This window comes from Onychomys torridus, chromosome 8 (assembly GCF_903995425.1).
Source record: "Onychomys torridus chromosome 8, mOncTor1.1, whole genome shotgun sequence".
Lineage (NCBI taxonomy): Eukaryota > Metazoa > Chordata > Mammalia > Rodentia > Cricetidae > Onychomys > Onychomys torridus.
In genome coordinates, this window is record NC_050450.1 from 97,917,590 (window position 1) to 97,941,858 (window position 24,269).

Below are 24,269 nucleotides of genomic sequence, written 5' to 3' on the forward strand. Positions count from 1 at the left end.
TTCCCAAGTTGTCCACTTAACAACAAAACTATCCAGGACATATCCCTATATACTCCTATAACATTGGAGGAATGGAAAGTCATTCAGTTTGGGAGTTCCATAGTTACCTGTGTGGTCCTTATGCTCCTTTGTGGTTGGAATCCTTATTCCTTCATGGAATTTCAAATGATAGGAGTAAGTGCTGGTGAATATGACCCTCACTACATCAATGTAACCATTTGAAATTAGTTCTGTCATGTTTTCTTCATCTGGAAAGCCCAATATTTCTTTTCCTGGAATTTCAAGAAAAAGACCACTACTATAAGTAACTCCTATAAACGACACCTATGAGAAGCTGCATTAGGTACTTTTCTGTTGCTGTGATAAAACGCTATGGCCAAGTTCAATTTAAGGAAAAGGGAGTTGATTTTAGCTTCTGGTTCCAAAGTGATAAGAGTGCATCTTGAAAAATTGGAGGAAATCAATAAATCCCTTAAAGAATGCAAAGAAAGCCAAGGAAAAACAAACAGATGAAGGAAACTACTCAAGACCTGGAAATCAAAATAGAAGCAATAAAAAAAAACCACACAAACTGAGGGAATTCTGGAAATGAAAAATCTGGTTAAAGAAATAGGAGCTATAGATGTAAGCATCACCAACACAATGCAAGAGATGGAAGAGAGAATCTCAGGCATTGAAGATACAATAGAATAAATGGATCCATCAGTCAAAGAAAATGTTAAATCTAAAATACCCCTAACACAAAACATCCAATAAACCTGGAACAATATGAAAAGTCCAAATCTAAGAATAATAGGAATAGAAGACAGAGAAGAATCCCAGCTCAAAAATCCAGAAAATATATTTAACAAAATCATAGAAGAAAATTTTCCTAACCTAAAGAATGACATGCCTTAAAAGGTAAAAGAACCTTACAGAACACCAAACAGATTGGATCCAAAAAGAAAGTCCTTGCATCACATAATAATCAAAATATCAAAACATACAGGAAAAAGAAAAAAATATTAAAAGCTGCAGGGGAAAGGGCTAAATAATATATAAGGGAAATCTCATACCAGTGATTTAACTGAGATCACACCTGAAAACTCTAGAACAAACAGAAGCAAACACACCCAACCTCTTGGATGGATGACAGGAAATAGTCAAACTGAGGGCTGAAATCAATAAAATAGAAACAAAGAGAACAATACAAAGAAACAAAGAGCTGGTTCTTTAAGAAAATCAACTAGAGAGACAAACTCTTATCAAAACTCACTAAAAGTCAGAGAAAGAATATTCAAAGCAACAAAATTAGAAATAAAAATGGGGGTATAACAGAAACCAAGAAAGTCCAAAGAATCATTAGGTTCATGCTTCAAAAACTTGTACTCCACAAAACTGGAAAATCTAAAAGAAATGGACTTTTTTCCCATAGATATCATTTACCAAAATTAAATCAAGATCAGATAAATAAACCTATAACACCCAAGGAAATAGAAGCAGTCTAATAAAAGTCTAATAAAAAAAAAAAACCTAGATGGTTTTAGCTCAGAATTCCACCAGACTTTCAAAGAAGATCTAACACCAATACTCCTCAAATTATTCCACAAAATAGAAATAGAAGGAACATTCCCAAATACATTTTATAAGGCCACAGTCACTCTGATACTCAAATAGCACAAAGACTCAACAAAGAAAGAGAATTACAGACCAATTTCCCTCATAAACATAGACGCAAAAAAAAAAAAAAAACCCTCAAAAACTGAATCTAAGAACACATCAAAAAGATCATCCACCACAATCAAGTGGACTTTATTCCATAGATGCAAGTATGGTTCAACATAGGAAAATCTGTTCTTGTACCACCATATAAACAAACTGAAAGAAAAAAAAAACCATAATTATCTCACTAGATGCTGAAAAAAGCCTTTTATAAAGTCCAACACACCTTCATGATAAAAGTCTTGGAGAGATAAGGATTACAAGGGGCATATGTGGTGATATTGTGTCCCCCAATATATTATGCACCCTAATAAACTTATCTGAGGTCAGAGAACAGAACAGCCACTAGACAAACACAGAGGCCAGAAAATGGTGGTACACACACCTTTAATCCTATCACTTGGGAGGCAGAGATCCATCCAGATCTCTGTGAGTTCAAGGCCACACTGGAAACTGTCAGGAATGGTGATTCACACCTTTAATCTCAGGAAGTGATGGCAGGAAGCAGGAAGGTATATCAGGCACGAGGACCAGGGACTAAGTTTGTTAAGCTTTTAGGCTTTTAGCAGCAGTTCAGCTGAGATACATTCAGATGAAGACACAGAGGCTTCCAGTTTGAGGAAACAAGATCAGCTGAGGAATTGGCAAGATGAGGTTAGCTGTGGCTGGTTCAGTTTCTCTGATGTTTCAGCGTTCATCCCAATATCTGGCTCCCATGATTTTTATTTAATAAGACCTTTTAAAGATTCATGCTACAGGCATACCTAAACATAATAAAGGCAATATAGAGCAAACCAATAGCCAACATCAAATTAAAGGAAGAGAAACTTAAACCAATGTCACTAAAATCAGGAACAAGAGAAGTCTGTGCACTCTCTCCATATCTATCAATATAGTACTTGAAGTTTTAGCTAGGGCAATAAGACAACTTAAGGAGATCAAGGGGATACAAATTGGATAGGAAGAAATCAAAGTATCAATATTTGCAGATGATATGATAGTATATATAATTTTACTAGGGAATTCCTACAAATGATAAACATCTTCAGTGCAGTAGCTGGATACAAGATTAACTAAAAGAAAACTCAGTAGCCCTCCTATAAATAAAACTGTAAATTGGCTTAGAAAGAAATCAGGGAAACAATACCTTCACAATAGCCCCCAAATAATACAAAATATCTTGGGATAATTCTAACCAAGCAAGTGAAAGTCCTCCATATAATAAAAACTTCAAGTTTTTGAAGAAGGAAATTGAAAAAAATATCAGAAGATAGAAAAATCTCCCATGCTCATGTATCATCAATAGGACCAACATAGTAAATGAGGCCATTCAATTCAATCCCCATAAAAATATTCCATCACAATCTGTAAAGAACCTTGAAAAAAGCAATACTCAACTTCATATAAAAAAAGGATAGCTAAAACAATCCTGTACAATAAAAGAACTTCTGGAGGTATCATTATCCTGATTTGAAGCTGTACTATAGAGCTGTAGTAATAAAAAAACTACATGGTGTTGACATTAAAAACAGGTAGGTTGATTAATGAAATCTAATTGAAGACCCAGAAGTAAATCCACAAATCTATGGGCACTTGATTTTTAACAAAGAAGCCAAAATTATTCGATAGAAAGAAGAAAGCATCCTCAACAAATAGTGCTGGTCTAACTGGATGTCACTATGTAGAAGAATGCAAATAGATCCATATTTATCATCCTGCACAAAACTCAAGTCCAAGTGGGTCACAAACCTCAACACAAAACCAGATACACTGAATCTAATAGATGAGAAATTGGGGAATAGCTTTGAATGCACTGGCACAGGAGACAACCTCTTAAATAGAACATCAATAGCACAGGCACTAAGATTGATAATTAATAAATATATAAAGAACTCAAGAAACTAGACACGAACAAACCAAATAGCCCAATTAAAAATGTGGTACAGATCTAAACAGGGAATTCTTAACAGAGGACTCTCAAATGGCAGAGAAACACTTAAACCTTAGCCATCGGGGAAATGCAAATAAATCCAAAGGACTCTGAGATTCCATCTTACACCTGTCAGAATGGCTAAGATTAAAAACAGAAGTGACAGCTCCTGCTGGTGAGGATGTGAAGCAAGAGGTACACTCTTCCTTGCTGGTGGGAGTGCAAAATTGTACAGCCACTTTGGAAATCAATATGGTGGTTTCTCTGAAAATTGGGAATCCATCTACCTCAAGATCCAGCTATATCATTTCTGTGCATATACACCCAAAAGATGCTCTACCATACCACAAGGACACTTGCTCAACTATGTTTATAGCAACATTGTTCGTAATAGCCAGAAACTGGAAACAACCTAGATGTCCATTACCCTAAGAATGGATAAAGAAAATGTGGTATTACTCATCTGTCGAAAACAATGACATCATGAAACTTGGTGGCAAATGGATGGAACTAAAAAATATCATCCTGAGTGAGGTAACCCAGGCCCAGAAAGACAAAGGTGGTATGTACTCACTTATAGGTAGATATTAGCTGTAAAGTAAAAGATAACCATGTTACAATCCACAGACCCTGAGAAACTAAGTAACAAGGAGTGCTCAAGGAGGAGGAGAAGGATGCATGAAAATCACTGTAAAGGAGAAATAGACCAGACATTGCCTTTGGGTGGTGGGAAGGCTCTGGATAGGGAGTGAACATGGGAACAGGAGGGATCAGGTATGGGGAGGATGGAGGGAAAGAGTACTGGAGAGACAACTGGAATCTGGGTCATGTCTGGGATGAGCTAGAACCTAGAGCAACTGGAATCTGGGTCATGTCTGGGATGAGCTAGAACCTAGAGCGATGGAAACTCCCAGGAATCTATGAGGGTGACCCTAGCTAAGATTCCTAGCAATGGAGGATACAGAGCCTGAACCAGCCATCTCCTATAACCAGGGAAGACTTCCCCTATAACCAGGCGAGACTTCCAGTGGAGGGACTGGGACAGCAACCCAGCCACAAAACCTTTTTCCTACAATTTGTCCTGTGTACAAGGTGTGCTGGGGTAAAGGTGACACAGAAATTGTGGGAGTGGCCAGCCAATGACTGGTCCAGCTTGAGACTCATATCATGAGAGGAAGCTCACCCCTGAGGGCCAGGACCCAGAGGTAGGACAGCCCAGAGATTTAGGATAGAACCAAACATGACTGGGAAAAAAAAGTCAATGTAATGATGCCTAACAATATTCTGCTATACTCATAGATTGGTGCCGAGCCCAGCTGTCATCAGAGAGCCTCCATCCAGCATCTGATAGAACAGAAGTAGAGCTCCACAGCCAAACATTAGGCAGAGCTTGGGGAATCCTGCTGAAGAGAGGGAGGATGGATTAGGAGCTTGAGTATTCAAGGACATCACAAGAAAACCCACAAAATCAACTAACCAGTTCATAGGTACTAACAGAGACTGAACTGACAACCAGTAGGCCTGCATGGAACTGACCTAGGCCCTCTGCACATGTGTTACAGTTGTGTAGCTTGATCTTCTTGTGGGACTGGCTCCTAACAGTGGGAGCAGGGGTTGTCTCTGGCTCTGTTACCCGCTTATGGGACCCTTACCTCTTACTGGGTTGCCTCATCCAGCCTTAATAGGAGAGGAAGTGCCTAGTCTCACAGCAACTTGATATGCCATGGCTGGCTGATATATACGGGAGGCCTGCCCTTTTCTGAATAGAAACAGAGGAGAGAGAAGGAGTTGGGGAGGGGGAGGGGCATAGGTGAGGTAGAGAGAGGGACTGGGAAGGGAAACTGTAGTAGGGATGTAAAAACAAAATCAATCAATCAAACAAACAAAAAAACCCAGTAAAGATAAATGGCAAACTATTAAATTAAAAAAAGAAAAGAGTCCATCCTGGCAAGGCAGAGCCACAGCAGAAATCCACCAACATGGAGGAGGGTGGGAGCCCATATCTTCAAATGTAAGCATGAAGCAGAGAGAGTGGCCTGCAAGTAGGGTAGGGCTATACACTCTCAAAGGCTGCCCCCAGTGACAGACTTCCTTCAGCAAGACCACAACTCTTAACCCTCCCAGACAGCAGCAACAGTTGGGGACAAATTGTTCAAATGTATGAGCTTAAGGGTCCATTTCTCATTCAAACCACTAGAGAAACCTTATTCGATTTCCTCCTAGAAAAAAGTTTTAATGAAAATGATCACAAGTTGTATAATGACCTTGAGTAAATCTAAAATGTAAACTAAAAATGTCAAAACATATTTCCAATATTGTAGATCAAATCAGAAGATACATTTAATTAGTTATTTTATTTCATATACGCTAATGAACAAACTCCCATATTACATTCCAATTAGAATACTTACTATTTAAAGAAAGAGAAGAATTTACAAACAAAACAAAACAAAAACCAAGTGAGTAATGTGTAGCTTAAGTAGGCAGTGCTTTTTCATTAGGAGAAGGCATTACTCAAATTCATTTTCCCTAAAAACCCATTATGTTTTATTAACATGTCTAAAGGATGTAAAGTTCTTAACTAGGAGACTAGTAGAGTATGTATCACTAACGTGATCCTTACTTTATACAGCTACTGTGCTGAACTGTGTAAGTACATGTTATGTTATATAAACATAAGTAATAAGCCCAAAAGAACAAAAGTGAATACTTTTTTTCTGTGTTGGAAGTGTTCATAAAAGGGAAGAGAGTAGACAAAGTGTGTTTTTACTCACTAAAGTAGGTTTGTACATAAACTAAATATGTGGGATCCTTGGAAATTTCCAAGCATTTGCCCCTAAGGTATCTTAGAGATAATGGGTGTATGTGAAGATAAGCTCCATGTAGACTCTGAAAGTCATATTCCTCTAACAGTTATTTGTTAACATTCTTGCTTGTGCCTTTGGGAGTTCTTTGGAAGGGTTTTCACCCTATAGAGAACGTCTGTGAAAAAGAGTCAGGCCAAATATTGTTGGAGGAATTGAAAGATGTGGGCTATGGGCTAAGATGCCCAGTGCAGACATTCAAGTTCAGGGGTCAATATCAGTAAGATGGCTAATGAAGTGTCAAGGGGAAACAGGTTTGGGATGCTTTGTAGGCATAGATAGAAAGGGAAACCTCAGAACTACCTGGAAACTAAAGCTGCAGAGACTCCCAGTAACCAGTAGTTTGCCAAAGCATACAATGTGTTGATAGTGGACTCTGAGCTATTGAACTTGCTGCTGAGGTCAGAGTTCAAATGCAAAAGTAATGCAACTCTGTAGACAGCATATGACTAAGAAAGGGAGGAAAGATTACAGAGATTTCCAGTGACTGTGTCCAGTCAACTGGTCAACCACCTTACAATAGTGCCTTTGATGTCCTGTGTTAATACTGTCAATTAATGAACAGTTCCTTCTGAGATACCTTCACACTCAAATTCAACTCACATCATAGGGCTGTTGCTGCACTGAGATTCGTTTCCACTTGCTTTCTGTTAAAGAACACTGCAGGATTTAAATTTGTATTTAAGAGAAATGAAAAGAAAAAGAAAAAAAAAATCTGTTGTTTGTCACTTGCCAGTTTAACTTGTCTTCCTTCTAGTAAACATTCTAAGATTCAGTTGCAACACTAGTCTGCTTATTGTTGTTGTTGTTGTTTTAGCTTGGCATGGTTTGGGTGTGTTCTTTGGGTGGCTTAGAACCCGAGCTGGATCTAATAGGAAAGATATGCTTGATGTCTACCTGTGCTGCTGAACTTGTTGAAATTAATTCCCGATATTCTACAGAACAAGCTTAGAATAAGAAAAAGGGTAATGAACTATCACTTCACTTAAAACACATATATTAGGATGACATGTTATCATCCTTATGCTATAAGTGAGGAGAAAGGGGACTCAAGGGCATTTTAGGGAATACTTGAAGCACTACATCATAATACAGCAAAACCATTTCAGTTATTGACTGATGTGGACCTGGGGTAGACTGAATCATTTAATGACCCTACCATTCTGAAAAGAAAAATTGCTACCAAATTCTTTCGACTATCATGGTGCTCTTTCTGTGTAATAGCTCAATATAAAAAGACTGAAACAAACGATGCATTTTAGAAGAACCTTTAAGTTGAATGCTGAAGCTGTGTACGGTGGCACAATGCCATGCCAGTACTTGGGAAGTCAGTGTAGGGTTATCAGTTACAGGCCAGCCTCAGACACACAGTGAGAACCTGTCTTGGATTTTATTTTCATTTAATAAAGAAATATATATTTTGGTGTTAAAGGGCCAATAATTGAATTTTAAATTTGAAAAAAGCAATGCTAATTATTCTTAGGCCAAGAATATGATCAAGGGATATCATGCTAATGTGCTATACCATTAGGTAATTTTGACGATTAAGATTTTATCAAGTGAGGTGGGAGAGATAGCTCAGTGGTAAGAGCACTGACTGCTTTTGCACAGGACCCAGGTTCAGTTCCCAGAACCCACATGGCGGCTAACAATCATCTGTAGCTCCAGGTCCAGAGGATTTGATGCTTTCTTCTGGCCTCCAAAGGTGCTGCATGCATGTGTTACACGAGCATACACACAGCCAAAAACAAAACAAAACAAAACAAAAACCTCATACACATAAAAGAGAAGTAAGTCTTTTTGAAAAATATTTAATTAAATAATGTGCTGAAGAGATGGCTCTATGGGTAAGAGTGTTGCCCTACAAATATGAGGACCTCAGTTCCAATTCCCAGGCCCCATATAAAAAGCTAGACATGGTTACACATGCCTGTAACCCTGGCTATTGAAATACATAGACAGGCAGATTCAGAGAGCTTTCTGGTCAGTCAGCCTAACCTATCCTAAACAGTGATATCCCAATGAGAGACCGTCTCAAGACAAGGTAGAGGATGATAAATGAAGATAGGCCATGTCCTGTTTGAGCCTTGCTGGCTTCCACAACTGGGTGCTATTGTGCATGGAACACACACACACACACACACACACACACACACACACACACATTCCAGAGCTTATCAAGTGAAGTATACATTAACCAGGATGTGTAACCAAATTAACTGGGAAGACAGATTCCTTCTGATTTAACAGAAAACTCACCTGTCATGTAGGAGGCCAAAGAGACTTCATTCATTATGCTCTGAGTTGTTTCAGTGACAGGTGTGTATGCAATCAAAAAGGAGTAATTAAACGAGTCAAGACGTCCCAGGTCCACATCAGGCAGAGATGAAAAATCATGAATCGTATGGATTTCAGTAAATAGAGATAAGCTAAACAGTATAATTGATGTGTACAGGAATTCCTACAAAGCCAGAGAAAACGGTACAGATGATTGCGACTTCAAATAAGTCAAACACAATCAGTCTTGCCATATAGCTATGATTATTGATGACTAATTTCTAATTTCTCTGTCTCCTAGGATATATTTAAAAAAAATATTCAGTCTACAGTGATTAAACTTGCCCTATAATTCTCAAGACTTGTTTTTTTTAAAGATATTATCTTGCTGTATACCCTAAGGTGACTTTGAAGGTGTGATCCTCCTGCTTTAGCCTACCAAGTGTGGGGATAGAGAGAGACACCATGCCTAGCCTCTTCTAGGGAATTTTGGATGGCAGTGAAATTTCCTGCTCTCTAACGCTGGTGTGAGGAGATGAATTGAATGTAATACAGCAAAACTCTAAGTAGTAGGCTGTGATGGGGCACAATCTCTAGGCAGCTCTGCCAAGTTTGGTTTTGCTATGAGAATCTGTGGATGGAGACAGTCCCAAGACATTGATAATTTAATAATTATTATTGTCTTGGCATTGGTAGTTTAATAATAATTTCTATTTTGGTCATATTTTTAACTGCAGGGTAGAAAACTCAACAAAGAAAGCAGGGAACTCAGAACACTGTTCTGACTTGATAGGTGTCCATCAAGGATACCTGTGAGCGGCAAAGAGCAATCACTTTAAAGGTTTTTTAATTTTCAGAATGTGTGTGTGTGTGTGTGTGTGTGTGTGTGTGTGTGTGTCTATGCGTGCGTGCACACCTGCACACCTGAATTCATATGCACAAGCACCACAGTACACGTGCAGAGGTCAATGACGACTCAGAGGAGATGGTTCTCTTTCCATCATGTGTTTAGGGACCAGATCCAGGTCCTCCAGCTTGGATGCAAGGGCTTTTACCTTCCCAGCCATCTTACCCACCCTGGTATCTTTTTTCAATACTTGACTTTTTAAAAGCTCACTGAGTATGGACTTACTATAATTACAATTTAAGTACCAAATGCTGCCTGGTTCCACTATCTGACACGTAAATGGAAAGATTATATGGGAACGTTTTTCTTCGTGACAATTTCCCAAAGTCTCTGTGCTCTAAAGAGAAAGATCACAAAGTAGGGCCTCTGTCCTCAGTGTACACACCCATTAGCACACCTGCTGTCACTTTCACCTGCTACTGCCTTAACCTTGTCAGTGAGAAAAAACAAAACAAAACAGTTTTGAATGCCTTGCGTTTGGGGTTTTTTGTTTGTTTGGTTGGTTGGTTGGTTTGGTTTTGGTTTAGAGACGGGGTTTCTCCGTGTAGCTTTGGAGCCTTCCCTGGAACTCATTCTGTAGCCCAGGCTGGCCTCAAACTCACAGAGATCCACCTGCCTCTGCCTCCCGAGTGCTGGGATTAAAGGCGTGCCTGGCTTGAACGCTTTTGTAAGGTTTTAAGGTATTTATTGTGTTCTCATTTGGCACCCTCCTTTGTTATATTTAGCCCTTAGAGAATGACCTTCTGCTTCTGTTTTAAGGCATGATTTCTTTTTCGGGGTGTGATCTTCAGTACTTGCACACAGCAGAAACACACTGTGCTATCGCAAACAGGAAGCATGGCAGATCCCAAGTCGTACCAAAAATGTGTCTCTTTTCATTCTCCATTTTCTAAGCAGATTCTTGCACAGTAAGGCCCATGTTTGTTGGCACACATTTATCTCTCGGTTAACCATTTTGGTCTGTTTAATAAGAGAAAAAGAGAAGAGCCAATTAATACTAAGATCTTAAGAGGACATTTTCTGCAAATGTCAGAGCCTGGCTGCACTTTATTCCCAAGGAAGTGCTTCAGTTCTGGGAATTCCCAGCTTATCCAATGGGGATCTCTTCTATTTCCTCCCCTCCTCTCCTCACACATAGACTCTTTCAAGTGTGTTTCCTTAAATGGCATGCAGCTCTTGCTTTTGTAAATAAATTAATATTCTAATTTGTATAATATATAATCATTTAAACACAAAGAGAGAAGGGAGAGGGTGGGAGGGAGGGAGAGAAAGAGAGAGAATGAATTAAATGAATCTAGACCAGGATATCCTTTACATATAATTTATAAATCAACATATCTAGCACAATGTAATGGGTATATTGATTCGGTGTGAGAAGACTACTATATTTCACTTTCCCTGGGAGAAAAACTTAATCTGTGAAAACACTGAACTGTTGAAGTAACAGTTTCCAGGACAGATCAGAATTTTGGATCCGAATGGTTGCTTTTCCAACACTATAGAGAAAACAGTGTCAGGAATAGTATTGATGCCATGTGCGTGTATGGGGGACTATGTCTAGAATAAATGAAAATAAGCCGGGCAGCGGTGGCACACGTCTTTAATACCAGCCCTCAGGAGGCAGAGGCAGGTGAATCTCTGTGAGTTCAAAGATAGCCTGGTCTACAGAGTGAGTTCCAGGAAAGGCGCAAAGCTACACAGAGAAACTCTGTCTTAAAAAACAAACAAAACAAACAAACAAACAAAAACCCTGAAAATATTAGGTGAGGAGTTTAGTCCTCTTAGTCCTTGTTGTTGTTGCAAAGAAGTTTGTTCTATCTTTATAAGACATCAAAGTAGACATACTATTGTGTTTACTATGAACTGCATAGGTGATGAAATTAATTTTACAGGTTGGCATGGGAAAGACACATTGTGTTTGGGCATGTGCTTGAGGTGATGCTAAAGTTTCTCTTGAAACTAAGATTCAAATAGACTTTAGCTGGGTTAAAACTCATGAGCTTTGGCCTAACTTTTTCATTTTTTCTGTTGTTGTTCATCTCAAGGAATCCAAATGACATGGATTAAAAGGAAGTAGTTGCCATTTTAATGGGGTAGGCATACTGCATAAAAGTGTGTTTGTTTGGGTGGGAGAAGCTGGGAATGAGGAGAAGTGGTATTTACTGTTTTAGTCATAGTACAGACACAGTGGAGGGTGAGCCTGATTCGTAAACATAACTTCTTTAATACTCTTCTCTGATAAAATATGCTGATTACAGTGGGCACCATGCCCAATCATTTCACACTAGGCACCTAAGGAGGGATACCATTACTCAATGTATTCTAGGTTCCTAGTCAGTGAAGAGTTTGATAAGTTTTTATAGCAATGTTTAACTTTTTTGCAGCATAACTCTACATGTTGGGTTTTTTGTTTTTTGTTTTTTTTTGTTTTTTCTTAATCACTGGTCTTCAGAAAAGAACTAAAATGTTCCTTCCTCACAAATAGCTTGAGAGATGCTTCTGAGGACTGACTTGAGAGGGCTCTTTCCAGTGCTGACAACCAGCTAAAGTCGGGCTAGAGCCTATAGAAATGCACCACAGGGATTTCCACGGAAGGGCATGGCATGAAGAAAGGACAGATGGATTGGTGGGGGTGCACTATTTCGCAGGTCTAGTCACCCAAACTTGAGAGAGTAGTAGCCAATAATATGGAGCAATGATGTCTGGTATGTGTGTGTGTGTGTGTGTGTGTGTGTGTGTGTGTGTGTGTGTGTGTTATACATGGGTACTATGGAATTTCTGGACGGATGACCTTGGTGAGTGGTAGAGCATTATAGAGACACAGAAATGAAGGCTAGCCCTGGAAGTCTTTGGAAGGAGGTCTGTGTGTGAGCAGTCAGAAAGCCCAATGTATCAGCAGAGCAGCCCTTTCCCAGCAGAAACCACAAATTGGTCATGGGATTTATCACTAGTAGTTCACTGAGCCTGTGTGGACTTCTGAGAAATGGCTAGTGTAGTCTTCCAGGCTCTTCAGAGAAACAGAGAACAGGGCACAAATGTATCAACATCTAGCAATCTAGAGATTTTTTTTTTTTTTTAAATGTGAAAGAAGCAGCTATGTGCAAAGAGAAAGACCAATCAGTTTACTTTCAGGAATTGGCTTCTTTAACTGTGTGGGCTAGTTATTTCATGACCTATAGGGAAGGCAAAGAAGATGCCAATGGAGGTATGAACTGTTGCAGCCTTTCATACAAATCTGTGTAACAGCAAGCTGGAAACTCAGTTGGAGCTTCCAGGTTTTAAAGTCTGAAGAGAATTTCATATTCTTTGGTGAACCTCAGACTTCATTTGCAAGGCCTTCATATGATTAAGTGAAGCCCATTTACACTAACAAAGGGTTATCTTATGAACATATAATATAGTGATGAATCTGCAAGATGGCTTAACATGTGAAGGCACTTGCTACCAAGCCTAATGACCTGAGTGGGAGTCACATGTTGGAAAGAAAGAGCTGATTCCCACAAATTGTCCTCTGACCACATACAGTGACACCCTCCCTTTCTACACCCCCACCCTGCCACTCCAATAAATAAATAAATGTAAAAAACCTTATAAAGCTCTCTATTTAAATGTTAATTGTGTTTAAAACCACTTTCATAGCAGCATCTAAACTACCATCTGGTCTAACAGTTGGATCCCATAGTTCAGCCAACGTGACACATGAAATTAACTGTCACAATGTGGGAACTTATACAGACATTTTTCTCTAGCAGAACATTCCCCAAAATAGAAGTTTCAGAACATAATTGAATATAACATCTTTCCATACCCCAACCAAGAAATCATACACAAATCCAGTTTGTCAGGCCTTTCTGGAAAGATAAAAGAAAACAAAACAGAAAAACCCTTCATTAAGTTCATTAAAACTTTACACTGTGTAAAGAAAGAGTTTGCTTAGAATGAATCAAATTACTTTATGGGGAACATCAATTTTGGGGGGAGGTGTGCCAGGGCCATTGCTTCCACCATAGTGCTCTCTGCTGGCCTGTGTCAACTGGCTCTTAAGTCCTAATAATTGGTAGAAGTAACCTTTTTACCACCATGTTGCCTAAAAATGGTCCACCAGGTTGTGGTGGAATATTGCCATATAGATAAAGAATAGGAGTTGCTCTGCATGAAGTTCTCAGCCCATTCATGAGACAGGTTCAGCCAGAGAGCTGCTTGTTTCCCAGGATGAAAGTCCAGGTGAAGTGTTTGGGGGAGACAGTCCCATTGGGAGGACCACAGCAGCCACAGCAGGCTCACAGGGTTACTTTCAGAAAAGAAAACAATATGTGGCTATTAAGTAAGGCATGCTATAAAAGGATGGAGAGAAGGTATTAGGAAGTATGTGGACTAACAAATGGAGGGGACTGTTGAACTAGCAGAAATCAAAATAATTAATTAATAAATAATAACAATAATAATAATAATAATAATAATGTGTTTTAGGTCAAGGTGTCCAGGAGTCCCAAGAATTTCTCCTGGTAATGTAAACATTCTTAGAGATATGGGACAGCTTGAACCAGCCAAGAAGCAGCCACAGCCGTTTATAGGCAGAAGAAATGAGTCTACCTCCCAACCCCAGAATTTCACTGTAAATCAGTTGTGCAGGATAAATAAGCTCATTAAAAATATCCCTCCTGCTTGTTTTTCCTTCCTTCTCCGATTCCTAGATCCTTGCTAGCCGTGTACAAATAAAAATGGAGATTTTGTTTCAGCATGAATGACTATTACTGACTCTCTACACCAGTCAACAAAACTCTGCTTTACTACAAACTCTTGTAGACAGCCAAGGTTGTGACATTTGAAATACTATTGTAATGAAATAGTGCTTGTCTCAATAGGATTCAATACATCATACCCAACAAATAAAAATGTGCAGGAAAGTAGCTTACATTTTTAAAAAACTATAAGTTTGAGAATGACAAGCTGAAATATAAAAACATTTCTCTAAATGGCATTCTAAACAATTCTCATGATTAGAGAAAGAGGAAATGCCTGCAAATTATTGTGCAATAAAATTGCATGTGTGTATAACTGCAGCCTGGCAACAGATCTATGTTCAGATTCGCATTTTAAATGCTTCCAGAAGGTCTTCTTACATCCCTCATTATCACTAACACATTACTGGCACAATCACACATTTTTACTTAGAATAACAAAATATGACAAAGCCTTTAAAACTACCCATTCCTTTTTCTGCAGACCACAAAAAAATAAATCCCAAAACACTAAAGTCACTGTTTTTAAAAATAATTTCTCCCTAAAAATTGGTCTTTGATTACATAAAAATCTCACTTGTGATTACATAATACAAACAAGACAGAAGCAAAATGAACTTACTTTTGGAATGCCTGAAGAAAATATCCTTTAGAAAGCTAATTTTCCCCTGTGTTTCCTTGCTTCAAGAAAATGGTTTCTGTTTCTTCCCGTTCTCTATCACGTCTGTACTGTGCTCATTCTGTTTGCCTGTTTTGAGTATTCCCAGTCAGAATGACTATTTTTGGAGCAAGATCGTGCTTGTAATTTTCTTGCCCTGCTGAGCATTGTGTTCATGTGACCACCCTTGAATAAATCTCCTTCCGGCCAGTTCCTACGGCAGAGAATTGCCAGCCCTACTTATTTGACTAACTATAACGGCTTAAAAATGTGTGTTGCAGAGGGAATCCAAATTTGTAACTTGTCTATGCCCCTCAAAAAAGAAATTGGCAGATTTCATAGAATAAAATATTGTCTTTTAAAAAGTGAAACATAAAGAGCTCTGAGTTCTGAACTTATTTTCTGGTGTTGAGTCAGATAATCCAGTCAGATTTTGAACAGCATAGAAATCAATATCTTTTTTTTTTTCTTTCTGTGTCACATCTTCCATCCTATCTACTTCATCAGTTCCTGGTCTTAACAGCATCATCCAATGGGCTCCACCTCTGAAATGTGCTCATAATGAGGCTTGGGAAACATGGTTCAGAACAACATTGAGCTATATGTAGGAGATGAAAATCTAAACCAAGGCAACCATAAAAGGGTCTTTCATCTTGGTAAGACAAGCCATACTTTAATGCAGTTATTAGTAAGGATAGAAGCATAAGCCACTGTCTGGTCAATACTTAGAAATTCTACCTTACTTACATAGCTGAAAATAACGAAAATCAGTTTTTGTGAATCAGTGCACTTTCGAAATACAAATCTACAAAAATTACTTGTAACTTCAGACAATAGTCCCTACGATTACACAATGAACCCTGTCAGATTTTAACTTAGAAAACAAGCAGATACAGTTGAATCTCTGAGGTCTTTATTTATTCAGAATTCTGCGATCATTTTTGTACTGCTGATTGAAATACACTCACAAGCTCTTGGAGGCGGCTGTTGCTCAGAAGGAACTCACGTCTATGTTTATGCTCTGATTTTAAGCTTCCCTATCAAAACACTGAAAGAAACAGCCTTTTCTCCTACAGCTGCTGCTGTCCTCCTCGAGATGAGTCTTCATGGCCAGAAGTTTCCCATGTTTGCCTTGTCAAAGGTTTTCCTGAGTGAGCTCTGCTTTGTTGAGTCCCCACTCCCTATAGATTACTGTGCAACACCCCACTGGGATCTCTGATGTCTTGTAAACATGCAAAGAGCCAGGAATTACAAAACAAAATGTTGTTGTGACATCTGCACTACATGATTTCATACTGATAATTTTTATAATAATTCATTAATTTGTTCCAAAACAGATTTGATTTGTTGTTGTTATTGTTGTTGTTGTTTTTATAGATTGGCTCAGTGTTCAGAGAGCAAGGACCCAAAACTCCCACATGAAGAAAATCTACTGGGTTTTTGTTGTGTTTTATTTGTTTGCTTGTTTGTGTGTGATTTGTTTGTTTGTTTTTGTTTTGTATGAAGATGGTAAGGTTGTCAAACCATTGACTTATAGAGAACATGGCTTAGTTCAAAGGTTTCAACAGTTTATCAATACCCTGAATAAGAAACAGATAATTCAGATTTTTAACACAGGCTTTCTCTGGCTTGAATTACTACTTTGGTCAATGTAATCCTAAGTTATAATAAACAATCCTAAAATTTCAATTATTTTGATATTACAAAGTAGTTTGTAGAAGTTCAGATTTCTTCTTTGTTGCTCCTCTCAACTACTCCACTGTAGGATATCTACATCCTTGTCTCATAACCCCATAATTTTAACAAACAAACAGATAGCATCATTCTCCTGCTCTGAACGTCTGCAACTTCCTCCTTCCACTGGTCAGAAAAGGCTCTGGAGTCAGGTGATTAGATTATCTGTCTCCACACAGATGATATGAATATCAAGTGTGTCATGCAATGTAACAGATATGAAAGAGTAATCAGATACCAGTCTTGGTCTCTCAAGATTAGAAGAGACATCTTTTGTGGGCCATTTTAACATTTACTTATTTAAGTTACTGAATTTTTAACTTTATCATTTGACAGTTTCATGTCTTTACATAATAAATTTAAGTGGTTTGTAGCTCCTGTTTCCCTCTCATCTGTGCTCCTCCTCTCTCACTGAAACCTTTCTTCCCAACTTCCCAACAACTTTTCAGCAGCTATACCACTGAGGAAAAATGATGCCTTCTCCCTCAACAACCATTAACTTTTCAGGGGAGTTGTGGGCCTTTTTGGAAAGCTGCATTCTACAGTGCCAATTGCAAATAAAAACAACGTACTGCAACATTGTTAGGAGCAGCTTCTAAAACAATCCATCTGTCCACAGAAATGACCATGGAGTACGCACTCTTAGTTATCTAAATGTTGCCATTACTGTATTACGCTTTTGAAATGAACGGTTTTGAAAGTCTAAGTGGCTCAAGTCTGTTTTCTTGTTTTCCTTTATAGAACTATTAGCTGTAAGTATTCTTGAGACATTCTCAGTTTTACCTTCTTTCTTATCCTGCAGAAGGGACTGTCGGGATACTAAATTGATATATACCTTTCTTGGTTGGCTTCCATAATGTAGTCTACCAACACATTCTCATTAGCGTGTTTTTTGTTTGTTTGTTTGTTTGTCTGTTTTGTTTTGTTTTTTATTTTTGTTTTTCAAGACAGGGTTTCTCTGTGTAGCTTTGCGCCTTTCCTGGAACTCACCTGGTAGCGCAGGCTGGCGTCGAACTCACAGAGATCTGCCTGGCTCTGCCTCCCCAGTGCTGGGATTAAAGGTGTGCACCACCACTGCCCGGCTCATTAGCGTGTTTTACTACAGGGATGCTCATAGTGTAAATGAAGAGAGTCTTAATGGCCTGATAGAGGCAAGCAGTGTAACAAGAGGATAATTGCACTGCTTGAGCTTTTGGTTTACAGCAGGTAAAGTGCTTTCTGGGGACATGCTCAAAGGATTGGAAGTATCTCCATGGAAATATTTGCATATCTATACTTACTGCTGCACCATTCCCAATAACTAGAGCCCAGTGCTCTAACAACAGATGAATGGGTAAGGAAAATGTGGTACATGCAAACGGTGGAATTGTATTCATTTGTAAAGAAAACTAAAAGCATGACATTTGTAGAAAAAAGGGTGGAACTAATACAATGTTATTTGAAGTTTCCCAGACTGGGACAAATACCCCTTATTTATGCTTGTATGTAGACCCTAGATTCAAATTTGTGTGTGTGTGTGTGTGTGTGTGTGTGTATACACACACACAGAGAGAACAGATTATTAAATTAAAGAGGATCCTGAAAAAGGAAAAGAGGGATTTAGGATTGGAGTCCTAGTTGCTTTTGTTATTATAACAAACACCATGAGCAAAGGTGGAAAGGGTTTGATTTTAGCTTACAGGTTACACTCTGTCTTCCTGGTAAGACAAGAACTCAAGACAGGAACCTAGAGTCAGGAACTGAAGCTGAGATCATGGAGGAAGGCTGTGGAGGAATGCTGCTTACTGGCTTGCCCTGGTTTGCTCAGCTTCCTTCCATCCCAGGATCACTTGCCTAAAGATGGCGCCATCAAGAGTGGGCTGGAGACGCTTCTATCAGTTGATAATCAAGAAAATGCCTGGGGGCTGGAGAGATATCTCAGTTCTAGAAGCACTGACTGCTCTGCCAGAGGACTTGTGTTCAATTTCTGGCACAGAAGCGCTCATCTGTATGTAATTCCAGTCTTTGGTGATCTGATGCCCTCCTCTGGTCTTCATTGGCATTGCATACATGTGTTGCACAGATAGACATGCAATTGAAATACATATAAGATAAAAATAAAATGTAAAGAAAATGCCTCACAGACATGCCAACAATTCCTCAACTGAGGTGGTTTTGTTCCAAGTAATTCTAGTCTGTGTCAAACTGAGAGACACTAGCCAGCACAATTAAAGGAGATTTGGAATGCATGCTCCATAAAAATAAAAGAGGGCTGGTGGGTAAGGAGTAGTGCAGGGGAAAGGGAGGGGAAGCCATCAAGAAGGATCAACAAAACAAAATACATATGAAAACACCACAATGAAACCCATTATATTTTTATTTCATTTTTGTTTGTTTTGAGTGCATGTGTGTAGACACATGCATGTGTTTGGAGGTCAGAAAACAACTTGAGGGCTAGTTCTCTCCTTCCACGATCTGGGGTCCCCAGGATCAAACTCTGGTCATCAGGCTTGAAAAGTCATCAGTCTTCACTGCTGAGCCATTTTTCTGGCCCCAAGTAAAGTGCTTTTAATGTATTAACTTGTATTAATTACTTTGTCATTTATAAGGCCAGGTAAGTCAGTAGGGCCAGTATGAATGTCTTTTTTTTTTTAATTAAAGGCTTGGAGCCTTTGCTCAAGATTTTGTGTGAGAATTCTCATACGCTGAGGGCAATTGGTATTCACATACACTACATACAACTCTAGAATCAAGGTAATTTTTTTCACATAACTGCCTGTAAATGTTTAGTTAACTAGTAAAAATAATAGTAACAACAAAAATCCCATGGATAAATGTTTGTGGCAATTGTAATGATGTTGCAGTAGATAGGTTTCAGCACATACAGACTTGGTAAATAAAGACTTGCAAAGCTAGTCAGTCCTTTTATCTAAGAGTACACATTTACATCATTAAAAAATCAAAATTTCAGAAATGGTTCAAATTTGCAGGTAAATACGAACTCAGTTAACAACTGTAATACTAACTCCCACAAGTTTAAAGTTTCTTTTGTTGTTACAGGAGACAACACATTCTCTGTAACCCAAAGTCTGAAAACTGTTCAGTAAAGAAGAATCAGGGAATGATGAACAGGTCAAAGTGAGTTACAAAAAACAAATAGTGTGCTGTTGGGAAATCAGCTGATTCTCTTCTCCCCCCAAATCAATATTGTTTAAATTATACCTTACCTAGTCAATAAGGAATGAAAATAGTTAAAGTTTTGAAGTCCAGGGGAGGGGGGAGAAAATCATTCAGTCGCTGCAGCTTACTCAGAAACATCAATACTATTATAAGTGGGTTTTACAACTCCATACCGTGTGAAATGTGACTTGGTGGAGGGTGCCCTGGCTGCACGTTCTAGCCTGTTCTCACTTTGGTCACCACTGTCAGAAATATTATTCAGAAAAATTCTGACATGAGTTTCGAAAATAACTCAGTGCCACATCTGAGATAACTAAGACACATTGATGCTATTGAATACTGTCTTTCAAAGGGACGTGAACTTGAAGATAAACAGAACATTCCGAACTTTAAAGCTCTTCCTGTGGGAGGAGCTTCCACTTCACTGAGGGATCAAGTTCCTCATCAAAATCATCCAGCTCCTGCTCCTTAGAGAGCTCCAGGAAGACCTGGAAAAGAGAATAATAAAGAAAAAAATGAGAGGCATACCATACTACCTTCTATAACTGCAAATGGTGCAAAGATTGTGTATTCTTCCTAAGCTTATTCATTATGTGTTTGTCATGTGTATGCGATGTGTATGTATTCATGTCCACATTATGTTGCTTTGTGTGTGTACAGGTATCTGTGGGGACCTGGAGTTGATGTCACGTGTAGATGTAACCATCTTGTTAAATAAGAAACCCGGAGCCAATGCAGAGATGAATGCCCAAGAGGTCAGAGTCATAGCTAAGCACTAAAAACCTTACCCTTCACTGCCTCTCCTGTCCTTCCCTCAGCAAGAGACCTACTTCCTGTGTTTTTGTCTTTTTTATAGACTTTCTGTTCTGCCTTCTCATTGGTTGTAAACCCAACCACATGACCTCCTTGTCACTGCCTGTCTGTACAGACCTCAAGGTCTTCTATGGTTGGTATTGAGATTAAAGGCATGCGTCTTCATATTGGCTGTATCCTTGAACGCACAGATATCTGCCTGTCTTGTGATCTGGATTAAAGGTGTATGCCTCTACTGCCTGGCTTCTGGCTTGCTATTAGCTCTGACCCCCAGGCTACTTTATTTATTAACATACAAATAAAATCATTTTTCAGTACAAATAAAATATCACCATAGTCACGTGTCTTCTTCAATTGCTCTCCACACTTTATTTACACAGGCACAGACACTCAATTGAACCTAGAGCTCTCCAATCAGCTAGTCCATCTAGCCAGCTTGCCCTGATCGAGGAGTTTGCCTCTGCTTCCATGGTTTTAGGATTACAGGAATCAGCCATGCCCACTTGACTTTTGTGTGGACTTTAGGGATTCAAAGTATGGCTTTCACACTTGTTCAGAAAGTGCTTTATCCAATGAGCCATGTCCTCAGCTATTAACTTATTTCTAGGATGATATACAATCACTAAAAATTACCCACCTGCTCCAGAGTGGACTGTGAGAGGCTGTATTCTTCCAAGTCAAAGTTCTCTTTCACTGTATAAGATGAACACCCATTAGGAGCTCATTTTTTTTTCTCACGGAATTTCACCAATTCATGTACAAATAATAAAAATATAAGATAATAACTATTTTGAGTTAACTATTAGAAATTAAATACACCATTTAGTCATATAAAAAGATAGGAATACTTCCTGTTTTCTTAGAGTTTTGGCAAAGACACTAGAAGATGAAAAAGGAGAATATTCTAGAACACCAATCTGAAATAAGGATAAAACAGGGCTCTCTTTTTGCTAGAAAATTTCCATGTGCCTCCTACATCTGCCCTTCTTTCTGCCTCAGGGGCTGGTGCTAAGTAACATGTCCCAGTGGGTTTTCAACAGGAAGGAAAAAAAGAAAGAGAGGTCATGGCGTTTATTCTTTCATTCCCTCCTTGACAGGACTCTCTTGACTGATGGTCACTATTTCTCCTCAGGTGATAAATTCTACTACACCACTCTGTCCCAGGCTGTGTCTTTCTGTCTCTTTAGATCTAATGACAATGGTAACCATTGTGCTTATTTATAGTCTCAAGATGATGTTCTGTGTTTCCATACAGATGTGATGACTACAGTACCCATGGTCAAGCCATCTTGCAGCCATGCTACTTCTTCTCTCTTCCTTTTCCACTCTCCCAGAGAGGGGGCCTCCTAATACCAGCTTATAAGACAAGGAGGGAACAGAATAAGAAGAGAGATTAAATAAAACCATGTACCTTCCTGGCTATAGTCAAGTTTGGCCTGAGAGAGGAGAGACCTTAGAGTTGTACCAGGGTTTGCATTACCCACATTTGATCTGCTGGTATGGAAACATGAATCTATATGGATGCTCATGGACCATGAATTGTTCTTGAAAAGTTCTGAGCCTAGTTACTTCAATAAATATATTGAAGCTGAGAACATAATGGTATCTAATGACACTTGAGGAAATGTTAATTACATGCCTACATTTGCCACTTCGTATAATCTTCCCAGAATAAGGTAGAAAAATGGCATTAAAAATTGTTTAAAAGTATCCCAAAATGAGAGCCTTTAATTTAACAAATTAAATAAAAGGAAAGGAACATTTCCTCAAGTGTCACTACAGATGAGCCTTTGAAGATTGCACATTCTCTTTTCTCTGCTTCTGGTCTGATACAATGATGGGAGGAACCCCAGTAACATGCTCCCATCTAACAGACAGAGTTGCCCTATCATGCTTTTTCTGCTATGATGGATTGCAATTGTCTGAAACCATATGTCAAATTAAGCTTTTCTACCTATAAGTGGTTTCTGATATATATTTGGTTACAACAACACTGAGGCAATACAGAAAGTGGTACCAGAAGTGAGGTCATTTCTGTGATTAAACATGACCAATTGGTTCTCAAACCTTTGAAACTGGTTTATGGGAGGAATGTGGAAAAGGTTGAGGAGAAGGCTATAAGAATCCTAGATTACTATAAGAAGAGCCTTCTGGAGGAAGACCCAGATGCCAGTAGAAATGCAACTGGTGAACACTGTACTCATGAGGTTTCAGATGAGAACAACTCAAAGGTTTCAGGTAATAACTTCATTGGGAGTTAGCCTGGAAGTCATTTGTGTGACTTCCGGAAAAGACATCTGCTCCAGTTTATGTCCTGAGAATTTGAGTGAAGCTACATCCATGCAATAGACTGATTTTGGGTGGAGAAATTTGAGACAAAACAGCCATCAGAATACAGCATAACTACTGTTTGTTGCCTTTAGCCAATTTTACCATGAGAGAGAGGAACAAGTGAAATAAACATTTTGAAAATGTGTGTATTGTGGGTACATTTAAAGTTACTGTAGACAAAGTTGGTGCAGAGAGAGTGGCTGCAACTTTTAGACTCATTAGTGCCATGAAAGAAAAATAGTGGAAAAATAGGAAAGTTGTCTTGAGAGCCAGACTTTTTCCATAAAAGGCCATATAGAAATGTAAGCTCAGCTGGAAAGTAAGTGACTGAACAGGGAGAGTACCAGGACACTCTGCTGGTGAAGGATCATGGTTATAGAACTTTCTGGTTTCAGATACCCAGGCACTCAGAGGCTGCTGCAGCCTTGGTGAAAAGGCATTTGGGTATTTTTTCAAGCTGACCACAGAACCTGGAATCATTCACATCATGCAAGTTTTGCATGATTTCATAATGCAAAAGTTATGGAGTGATTGGGTCTTGCACCAAGGTTCCCAAGAAAAGCTTGGGAGGCTGGAAAATGTATAGTAGAGTCAGATTCCCAGGCAAGCCATCATGAAGCTTTGAAGTGTAAAGTCTAAGTTGCAGTGAAGACTTTGGGATGTTGGAGATGCCAGAGCTGAATGAGGTCATATGTGCTGGAAGTGGCAGACTCATAGGAGTGGCATACAAAATGCTGTAGGCAGTCACCTCATGCCAAAACACAAGCTGGATGTCTGACATGGAGCTACAAGAGTTCATGTGACTGACCCTGTGCGTTTGGGTCTTGCTTTTCTGAAATCTCGGCTTGCTGTCCTTCTGTTACTCCTTTTAAGTAGGAACTATTTCTCTGGATCATTATTTGTTGGAAGTATGTAGCGTTCTCTTATTTTACCAGGGCTCACAAATCAGTTTGTTCTGAGGCTCATGAAAGACTTTCGAACAGAATTGGGACTTTTAAGAATTATGGGGACTTTTGAAGATACACTGAATGCATTTTGCATTATGAGATGGACATGCCAAATCACTTCTTGTTGAGAAGCACTGAATTGGATGTCTTAGCAATTTATTAATTGTGTATCATGAACATTCTATACTTTTTAAAGCTGGTTTGGA

At 38.9% G+C, this 24,269-nt stretch overlaps 2 protein-coding genes across 7 annotated transcripts in view; both read right to left on the reverse strand.

Moving 5' to 3' along the window:
* The window catches only part of LOC118589709 (ATP-binding cassette sub-family A member 8-A-like), a 72,373-nt gene extending 57,106 nt beyond the window's left edge, over positions 1-15,267 (reverse strand). Inside the window, exons 1-4 of the mRNA XM_036197216.1 lie at positions 15,044-15,267; positions 10,538-10,639; positions 8,755-8,956; positions 108-272 (exon numbers count right to left, since the gene is read on the reverse strand). Of these exons, the coding sequence (XP_036053109.1) occupies positions 108-272; positions 8,755-8,956; positions 10,538-10,633 (463 nt within the window). The 5' untranslated portion in view covers positions 10,634-10,639; positions 15,044-15,267. The remainder of the gene's footprint in view (positions 1-107; positions 273-8,754; positions 8,957-10,537; positions 10,640-15,043) is intronic.
* Positions 15,268-19,434: 4,167 nt separating this feature from the next.
* The window catches only part of Abca9 (ATP binding cassette subfamily A member 9), an 80,870-nt gene continuing 76,035 nt past the window's right edge, over positions 19,435-24,269 (reverse strand). For all 6 annotated transcript variants that reach the window (XM_036194660.1, XM_036194662.1, XM_036194661.1 and 3 more), the window contains exons 38-39: positions 21,423-21,478; positions 19,435-20,460 (exon numbers count right to left, since the gene is read on the reverse strand). In XM_036194660.1, coding sequence (XP_036050553.1) covers positions 20,362-20,460; positions 21,423-21,478 — 155 coding nt within the window. In that variant the 3' untranslated portion in view covers positions 19,435-20,361. The remainder of the gene's footprint in view (positions 20,461-21,422; positions 21,479-24,269) is intronic.